Source organism: Calypte anna, chromosome 2 (assembly GCF_003957555.1).
Source record: "Calypte anna isolate BGI_N300 chromosome 2, bCalAnn1_v1.p, whole genome shotgun sequence".
Lineage (NCBI taxonomy): Eukaryota > Metazoa > Chordata > Aves > Apodiformes > Trochilidae > Calypte > Calypte anna.
In genome coordinates this window covers 20,956,626-20,966,283 of record NC_044245.1, presented here as the reverse complement: position 1 = coordinate 20,966,283, position 9,658 = coordinate 20,956,626, and the positions used below count along the sequence as shown (strand labels likewise).

General features: G+C 43.7%; 1 protein-coding gene across 1 annotated transcript; it reads left to right on the top strand.

Annotated features, from left to right (window-relative positions):
* The first annotated feature begins 500 nt into the window (after window positions 1-500).
* VIM (vimentin) lies at window positions 501-9,106 on the top strand. The gene is made up of 9 exons (XM_008492742.2): window positions 501-1,113; window positions 1,304-1,364; window positions 5,337-5,432; window positions 5,567-5,728; window positions 6,281-6,406; window positions 7,104-7,324; window positions 7,420-7,463; window positions 7,867-7,952; window positions 8,488-9,106. The coding sequence occupies exons 1-9, from the start codon at window positions 572-574 to the stop codon at window positions 8,527-8,529; spliced, it is 1,380 nt and encodes a 459-aa protein (XP_008490964.2). The 5' UTR covers window positions 501-571; the 3' UTR covers window positions 8,530-9,106.
* Window positions 9,107-9,658: the final 552 nt, after the last annotated feature.

Genomic DNA, 9,658 nt, shown 5'->3' with positions numbered 1-9,658 from the left:
CTCGGAGCATTTTGCCGATCCTGTCGCATGAAACGAAATCTGCCAGCCCCCCCTTGCCAGCTCTCGCAGGGGGATAACGAGAGGCAGGGGATAACAACGAGAGGCAGGGGAAGGCTCAGCTCCCGCTTCCGTGAAGCCGAGGACGCCGCTGCTTTCTCCCCGCTCCTCCCCGCCGGGGGTTCCCCTCGCACCCCCATCCGCGGGCCACTTCCCCCGCCCGGGCGGTTTTCCTACCGCAGCCCCACGGAGAAATCTGTACCGGAGAAGCCCGGTGCTAACCCCACCCCTCACCCCCCGCCCCCCACCCCGCCACCGCCTTTGTGTCCGCAGTGTCCGCCCGCACCCCCCTCGCCCCCTCCCCTGGGCCCGGCGCGGTAGCGGGTGGGGCGGTGATTGGCAGCGCGCGGGGCGCCGGGTGGGGCGGTGATTGGCGGGCGGGGAGGCTGTGGGCGGGGCGTAGGGCGGTGGCGGCCGATAAAAGGGGGCCCGGGCGGGGGCCGCCGCCCTCCTTCGCCCGTCGCGCGCCCGAGTCGCCCCTATCCCGGATTACAAAGCCCGCACCGCCGCAGCCATGAGCATCAGCACCAAGAACTCCTCGTACCGCCGCATGTTCGGCGGGAGCAGCCGCCCCAGCACCGGCACCCGCTACATCACCTCCAGCACCCGCTACTCTCTGGGCAGCTCCTTGAGGCCCAGCAGCGCCCGGTACGTGTCCGCCTCGCCCGGCGGCATGTACGCCACCAAGACGACGTCGATGCGGCTGCGGAGCAGCATGCCGCCCATGCGGCTCCACGACTCCTTGGACTTCTCCCTGGCCGACGCCATCAACACGGAGTTCAAGGCAAACCGGACCAACGAGAAGGTGGAGCTGCAGGAGCTCAACGACCGCTTCGCCAACTACATCGACAAGGTGCGTTTCCTGGAGCAGCAGAACAAGATCCTGCTGGCCGAGCTGGAGCAGCTTAAGGGCAAGGGCACGTCTCGCCTGGGCGACCTCTACGAGGAGGAGATGCGGGAGCTGCGCCGGCAGGTGGACCAGCTCACCAACGACAAGGCACGCGTGGAGGTGGAGCGGGACAACCTTGCCGACGACATCATGCGGCTGAGGGAGAAGTGAGTGTGCCAGGGGAGGGAGAGGTCCAGAGGGTGCTGGGGAGGCAGCCCTTGAGCATCCCGAGCTGGGCTGGGGACGGCGGGAGGCTTGGGAGTGGCCGGATTTGAAAGAATACCCCCTCCTTGCTTCCCCCTCTTTCCCCCACCCTCACTCCCTGGTTTCTCCTCACCGCTGTCTCTCTCCTAATAGGTTGCAGGAGGAGATGCTGCAGCGGGAGGAAGCTGAGAACACCCTGCAGTCCTTTAGACAGGTTTGCGGGGGCTGGCGGGAGGGAGGTGTGGGAGAGGAGAGCCCGGGATGGTGCTGGTGGTGCCTGGGACGGGAGGGTGGGACTTGTCGGAGTTTGCTTTCCCGGCACAAAAGAATTCCATCAGTTCTCAGGCAAACCTTCCTTGTTTTCTTTAGGGGGACGCTGTGGTCTGAGGGGAGGGAGGGAAACTATTGTCTTGCTTTATCCAAGTCTAGCCTGTTTTATAAAAAACGCCTCTACGTGGAATCACTTTCTGATCCAATAAAAGTGAAAGGGGGCCATCTGCTCGCTTGGCTGAAGGGTATTAATGGTTTCTATGGGATTCACCGTGGAATGCAGATACAGGCATTATGGCAAGTGTGGTGGCAGCGGATTGAAATAATAGATCCCTTTGTGTCAAAGGGGAGGGCGTAGTGGTCTGCATTCTTACTAAATGTGTAATGCCCTGGCCATATTTCTAGCAAAAAGTGTCTTAGCATGCTTATGGTCCAGTTATATAAAGAACAGAGTTCTTTTTTAAATTAATCTCTTTGGTCAGTTCATTACTGGGTAACAGTTTCAAATTTAAAGTTTTTCATATGGGTGTTGTCTGCCAAGAAGAATTAGACAATTTGTTACTGGAGGTGAGGTCACAGCAGTCAAGTCTGTCTCGTCTAGATGTCTGTTAAGAACATAAAATTTAATCCTCTGTAAGTGAAGATGTTAACATGGGAAACAAGTTGTGTTAGAGTTTAGTGTCTGTAAGAAGCTATGATGTTATCCAGATAAACTAAGACCTCCATTACAGCCAGAACCAACCGTGCAAACAGTGTTAAGCTCAGGTTTTCACTTGTGCAAAAATAGCTTTCAACTCAGATTAAGCTTTGTTTGGACTAGGAGATATTTAGGAATGTGCTTTCTCAAAACAAGATCTATTCCCTAAAACTGCTGGTGTGAAATGGCATTGCTAGTATTACTCCCAGCTGGAAGTGACTGCCTTCATCTCCAGATAGCTGGGCACAGCTCTTTATAGATGTCAGTAGAAGTCACCATTCAGGAGTTCATCTCTGGATTGTCAGTGCCCTGCTGAGCAAGGCTTTTTGCTACAGTATATTTATAGTTTCTGAAGCAGAGCAGGTGGCTTCATGAGATAACATGTGGAAACCGAGACACCTACTCCCATTCAGAGTCTGGGAATTCCGAATTTGCTGGTGTTCTGGGCACAGAATTTTGAAACAACAGTTTGAGATCCTGCCTTAACTTAATCTTTTGGGCTTTTTTGAGTGCTAAACCAATGTAATGTGGTATGGAGTTCCATACAGAAGCATTTCACTTGCGCTTTAGAGAACCAGATCTATTCTGATTAATTGCTGAGTTCAGCTGAAGGATCTTTTGACTTAAGTTTGGCTTAAATGATCTTTTGTACTTCAGTGGTGCACTTCAAGCATGTCTGCCCCAACTAAACTTTGTGAAGGCTCTAGGCTTTTAAGTGAACTTGGCTTTGTACCTATCCCTTATCCCATGTTCATTATGCAGCTCCTCCCTGCGCTGGGAAAAGGGTCTGTTCAGGAGCTCAGCCTCTAGCAGATCTGTGTGTGCCGTACAGTAAGAACTGGATACATTTAACCTCTTAAGGTGTATCTTATGCATAAGAATTGCAAATCACCATAGAAACACTACATTAAATGCACTCATCACTGGTGAATGCTAGTTAGTGGATTTGATCTGAAAAACAGTAATACCTAAGTTTTCCTTATTGTGAAAAGGGTAGGCTTACAATGCAGGTTTTGAAAACTGATCTGTTTACCTAGTAAATATTGTTCTCCTGCAGGTGAAATTATGTTCATAGAACACTGAAGTTGGAAGCATCCTGTTGTGCTTTCCGTTGCAAAAAAAATCGTGGCCTTTTATAAAACCAATATATTCTTGCACTGGAAGGTTGTATACAGCAGATAACTGAAGTGTTCTGATGTAGCATCAAATTTAACCTTTACTTGATGGAGCAGTTATATACTTCAGTATCTTAAAGGAAAGCGAACAAATACTTGAACTTTATTTCCAAAAGCTGCCTGCTTCTGAGACTGTTCAACTCATATGTGTTGAATTTTAATTTAGTTCTTCTGAAAAAAGATGTCATTTTTACTCATATGCTGAGGAATGTACTCCATAAAATAAACCCAAAGGTTCAGCAAGTTCTTTCCTTTGGGACAGAACAAGAATCACAATTAGTGAGAAAGCTATTTGCTGCAACTTTGCCAGCTACTCTGGCAGCTAGCAATAGATCTTGAACCTGTGACAAGACTAACAGGTCTGCTCCTGGCTAACAGGAGGTTTGTCTGAAGTAAACATGGATACTCACCCCTACAAACTTATGTGTCTGGCATTGAAGAACCTCCTAGGACAAAATTGATGCCTAGCCCAGTGGCATGTATGTATGCCTTACACTTTGATAGGGCTACAAGTAACTACTATGCAGTCCTCCATGTGTCTCAGAAATACAGATAAACTGATTCTTCATTTGCTAACTTAATGGTAATTATAAAGTAAAATACCTACCATATTGAAGTGGCTTCACTTTAAAATGCTTTCAGTTTATAATAAGCACCTAAGAATCCTGTGGCTGTTCAGTTGTCATTAAAATATTAATAGTCTTCAGGATTCAGATTCTGTAATATCCACTGAAAACTCTTTGGATGTTTGTCTAGATGTGTAAATGTGTTGGGTCATAACCATGTAATTTGCTTCAAGAGTGATCTCTAGGTGTTTCTTTGGGGAGGAGGACAAATGATTTAAGGAGTGCTTTCTCTGAACTGAAAAGCAGCTGATATGAACTGTGTGGGTGTGGAACTGGGATTGATAGGGAAGTTAAGGAATAACACATCAGAGGGGTTTTCTGCTGGATAAAGAAAACAGAAGAATTCTTTTGGAGCATTAACCTTGCCCTGGAGTGAGACTGCTCCAAGGAAGGGCTCTCTAGGAGACTAAACACTAACTTCAAAGGTGTCATAACAGTGAGAACTGCTGATTAGGAAGGCTTATGCTTTGGGCAATCCAAAATAGCTTTAAAGTAAGTTGTGAGAACCTGGTAGTTAATACCATGTGAACATGAGCACCCAGCTGTTTATGCAGCTAGTAGGGAAAGGCACAAGGTCCCCCTTGTCTTGCACATTTAAAATGAAAGAAGTTACCCATCAACATTTAGTATTAAGTTAGGGTTTTGAACTAATTCAAACTGCTCCCATGTAACATTCATAGCATATCTTCTGTTATGCCTTAAATGAATTTTTTCTGTTGATTAAGACTATCTCTGTCCAGCAAAAGGTGTGGAGTCTTTGCCAGCTACTGTGAGGGTGTAGGCAATTATGACTAACTCAGTTTTTGCTTATGCTCATCCCCCCTTTCTTATACCTTCTTTTTCTCAAGGAAGATCTGTTTAACCACTTGGGGAAGTAAATGCTTGTAGTTTCCATATGTAGCTCACTAGCTTTACCAGCTTTCAAGCTATGGTCTGTTGATCCAAAGGGCTCTCTGGTTGATCATCAAGGAGTCCAGAAGAAGTGAACAAGTCACGAAGCCCACTGATAGGCATGTAGGCACATGGGTTGCACTGTTAAGCACCACTGGAAAAATGGAAGTTTGTGAATTGCAAGACTAATTCTTTTTCAGTGTAGGCAGTTTTAAAGAGCTTATTGCTGACTTCTGACCTGCTTCATCTTCAGGCAGGATTTACACCCATTGTGATCTGTGTGCTCATGCTCAGTAATGCTGGCAAAGGTGAAGTTAGGTACATATGCTGCAGGGTACCCAAAATCACAAGTAGTATCTGAGGCTAGGGTAGGAGGTGGCAAAAAGAGGTTCTTCACACCTCTTGATTTCATACTGCCTTGTCAAAAAGCTCAGATGTAGCAGCAGTCTGTGTGCTACTGAACTTGCTGTAAAAGACTTGTCTACATCAGTTTTGTAAGCTTGCTCATCATTCTTCTCTCTGTTTAGGATGTTGACAATGCCTCTCTGGCACGTCTTGATCTTGAGCGCAAAGTTGAGTCCCTGCAAGAGGAGATTGTCTTCTTGAAGAAGCTTCATGATGAGGTAAACTGAATAATGAGGTCTTTGATTAGATGCTGACAATCTCCTGTGGAAGTAAGATCCTCAGTGGTCCAGGGTCCCCACCTGTGTATGTTTTGTTGTCATGTAGTAACACTGAGTGTCTGCTTCTCTCTAAGGAAATCCGAGAACTGCAGGCCCAACTCCAGGAACAGCACATCCAGATTGATATGGATGTTTCTAAGCCTGATCTCACTGCTGCCCTGCGGGATGTTCGTCAACAGTATGAAAGCGTTGCTGCTAAGAATCTTCAGGAAGCTGAAGAGTGGTACAAGTCCAAAGTAAGTAAAGTCTGTTTGTATGCATCAGGCACTCAAACTAACTGTACACAACAGCTTTGTTGTAGCACGGGGTGTTCCCTCTGTCTCTCTACTGGACACGAGTGCATCCATGGCACAGGGGCTTTAAACTCTTAGTCTGGGAGGAGTACAGCTGAAAATATCATTTTGTACTGCAATTACACCAGTGAAGTAATGGGTTCATACTTGAAGTCTTTCCTGTGCTTGGACATGGAACAAGATGTCAGATTAAATACTTAAGAAAGGAATGAATGAATGAATGGGTGAGAAAATAGTGAAAAGAAGGGAAACAAGTATAAAAGTTTTAACTAGAATTCCAATTTAACGTAAGAAATAGAAAAGCATTTTAAGGACTATTAAGTATTATTTAAGGAATATTAATATTATTTAAGAAATTATATTAAGAAATATTAAATATTTTGGGGACTAAGGCATATAGTGGCTTCAGTTGCCTTCAAATGTTATGTCCAAAAAAATGTCTGTTATGCCATTTCTCTTGAAGTGTTATACTAACACAAACGGGGGGGTTTCCAGTTTGCAGATCTTTCTGAAGCTGCTAATAGGAACAATGATGCCCTGCGCCAGGCCAAGCAAGAAGCGAATGAATACCGCAGACAGATTCAGTCTCTCACCTGTGAAGTTGATGCCCTTAAGGGAAGCGTAAGTAGAAGACAGCAGCTGCTGGGAAATGGTTCCATTTGCAGCTTAAAGTAATGCATTGCAGTTTAATTGTTGATACAGATGTGAATGCAGCTGATCACCCATGCATTAGTACTTTTGAAAAGGATGCTACAGGCTCAGTTTGCCTTCATGCACTTACAGTGCAGAGGTTAGACAGATACACAGAGCTAGTTTAAGGTACAAACAGCAAGTCCCTTGCCTTGCTGTAATATTCACTGTTAAACACTTTCTGAAAGTGTTTATGGCTCGTCTGTCAGGTACAACTGAAGCTATAAAAAAAGATGGAAGAGCAGTAGAAAGGAGGTGCAAATCTCGCTGTTGGTAAAACCTTGACTGCCTTAATGCCTGGCTTGAAATGGATTTGACAGTGTAGACTACACATGCAAATCCCCTGCCTGCATGCTGGCTTGTACTGCATGTGTCAGGCTTACTGTAAGGGATTACTTTGCCACCTGGTAGAACAAGTACCTGGCACACTTCAAGTCAAGAAGCAGAATAACCCACCCAAACTTTTCAAGGACAAGATAAGGAGATAACAAATTTGGGACATGTCTGATCATTTTCAGAAAGGATCCTAATGTAACTCAATTTCCCTTTGCAAAAAATTTTAAGGGTCTTGAATCTGGGGAAGAGTGGCTGAACTGCAGTAGTGCTTGACTTTATTATTATCTTCCAGAATGAATCCCTGGAGCGTCAAATGCATGAAATGGAGGAGAATTTTGCTGTTGAAGCTGCTAACTACCAAGACACTATTGGCCGTCTGCAGGATGAGATTCAGAACATGAAGGAAGAAATGGCTCGCCATCTCCGCGAGTACCAGGACCTGCTGAATGTAAAGATGGCTCTTGATATTGAGATTGCCACCTACAGAAAACTGCTGGAGGGCGAAGAAAGCAGGTAAAAATCGCATGCAGACACTTTCCTGAACAGCAATTACTATGAAACACTCTATACCCATGCCTGACTTTATCAATTTCTGTTTTTTCCTTCAGGATTAACATGCCTATTCCAACCTTTGCCTCTTTGAACCTGAGAGGTAAGCTCTGTTCTTTCTGTTCAGATAGCTGTTCTATCACTAGCAAAAAAGTAGTACTTACTCTAGTATTTGAACTTGCGTAAATGCAGTTGAGTGTAAATGTTTCTTAGATACTCACTCCAATACTTGCAATTATGTAAGCTTGGATGGGGGGAGCTACTTTGTTCCTGGGCAAATATTTTTAAGTATTGGTACATAATGCCTGATAGGTTTAGGTGCCGGCTGAAGGTACTTTAAGGGGAATAGGAAGAAAATGGAAAGTATTAGCTTATCATTGAGAGCTGGAAACTTCTTCAGATACTAAACTGGGATTCTGAAAGTAGACACTAAGATCTGTTTCATCCCATTTCTCTGAGGAGACACTTTGTTTAGACTAGTGCTAATAATACATTTTCTTCTGCAGAAACCAACATTGAGTCTCAGCCAATGGTTGACACTCATTCAAAGAGGACACTTCTAATTAAGACTGTCGAAACTAGAGATGGACAGGTTGGTGGTAACTTTGATTTTATTGCTAACACACCTGCTTACCTTAAAATACTCTTAAGTTTGTCTACCAATCAGTACAGCCTGTATATGATGTATATATTAAATAGAAGACCATTGGGCAGTCTGGGCTGCATGGCTGGACATAATGTAGCAAACAGGCTTCTGTGGAAATGATCTGATGGTAAAAGCTAGAGTGTTTGACAGTTGCCTGTGTAGTGAATACTTAGGTTCAGCTGAGTTTGCAAGTTCTCAAAGTATTTCTTGCATCACCAGAGAAAAACATTTGGTAGTAAACAGAGGTGCTTGTCTGGGACAAGATCCCGGTTTCACACTAAGACACTTAAAGCTTAAATGTTTTTTGAATGCTATTTACTGACTAGAACTTTTCATAAGTAAGAGTTGATATCTATTTGTTCACATTTCTGTGGTACTGGTTATTATAATTCTAACTCTAAAAAACCCAACAGTCATAATATTAAAACAATGCAAATCAGTCATAATATTAAAACAATGCAAATATCTCTTTTTTCAACAGGTTATTAATGAAACTTCCCAGCACCATGATGACTTGGAGTAAAGCTGAAGTGAAAATGCATACTTACTAATGAAGGAGAAATTCTTACCAGCAAGATTTAAAAAGTCCATGTCTTAAAGGAAGAAACAGCTTTCAAGTGCCTTTCTGCAGTTTTTCCATGAGCGCAAGATTATTATGCTAGGAAATAGGTCTTAGATCTTGCAAACTGACTCTCCCTGAAGGATTAGAGTTTACAATGGAGTCTAGTTTACAAATAGCAATATCTTGTGCTGCAATACTGTTTTTAAGTATCTGAATTCAATAAAACTGCTTTTTCCAGCACAGTATGAGCAACCTGTCGCTACTTCAATAAATCTTTGGAAAATGGCTCTTGATGTGTTCTAATTTGTTAACTTTGACTTTCTGGAAAGCCATAACAACATAATGCTGGAATTACTATACGGTTGACATTTCCAGTACTGGTTGTGTGGAATGCTGTTTTTTCAATTTAATTAGATAAACTGTCTTACTCATTTACTGCTTAGGTTTTGGAACCAAGTAAAATGGACTATAACTGGCAAATGTGTAATGTATTATGATATTTCTTACCACTTGAATAAAATATGATACTTCAAGCTAATAAAAATTAATCTTGCTTCCGTATACTAGTTTACTCAGTTGCTAAGAATGCCAAAATATTTTAAACTCAGCTCTATGAAACAGTAGTTAAGTGGCTGTGAAGTAGTAGTTTGTGCAAGCCCTTATCTGAGACAGCACCTTTGCAAAGTTAGCAGCTGACCCGATGCATTGACTTCATTTTCCAGGAAAGAGTAGTTCCCAAAGACTTGTTGGTGTTACAGAAGGTAAGTGAAGCTTCAGATGGAGTTGTGGGTTAGAACTATTTCTAGGGAATGCATAGAAAGAATAGCTCGCCCTACTAGTGACTTGCTTCTAGTGTTTAACCCCCTTTAAAAAAGTACTGCCTTTCTCTATGGTCTCTGAATGTCAGCTTAAGTAGAATGGGGAAAAACGCCTGCCTGCCTTGTCTTAGTATTCTAGGAGGCAGAAATGAAAGGTTGAAGCCCTCTGAACATTTAGAGAAACAAGGTTTGTTTTTTTTTTCCTGTAGAACAAGATATTCTCAAATTAAAACAGCCACAACCTCAGGACATCTCTTGCCCTGCAAAAGTAG

Excerpts from the sequence above, each read along its gene's own strand:
- VIM (XM_008492742.2), top strand. The coding sequence starts at position 572 with ATGAGCATCAGCACCAAGAACTCCTCGTACCGCCGCATGTTCGGCGGG. Across the intron at positions 5,433-5,566 it reads TGAAGAAGCTTCATGATGAG|GAAATCCGAGAACTGCAGGC; the intron begins GTAAACTGAATA and ends CTTCTCTCTAAG. Across the intron at positions 7,953-8,487 it reads TCGAAACTAGAGATGGACAG|GTTATTAATGAAACTTCCCA; the intron begins GTTGGTGGTAAC and ends TTTTTTCAACAG.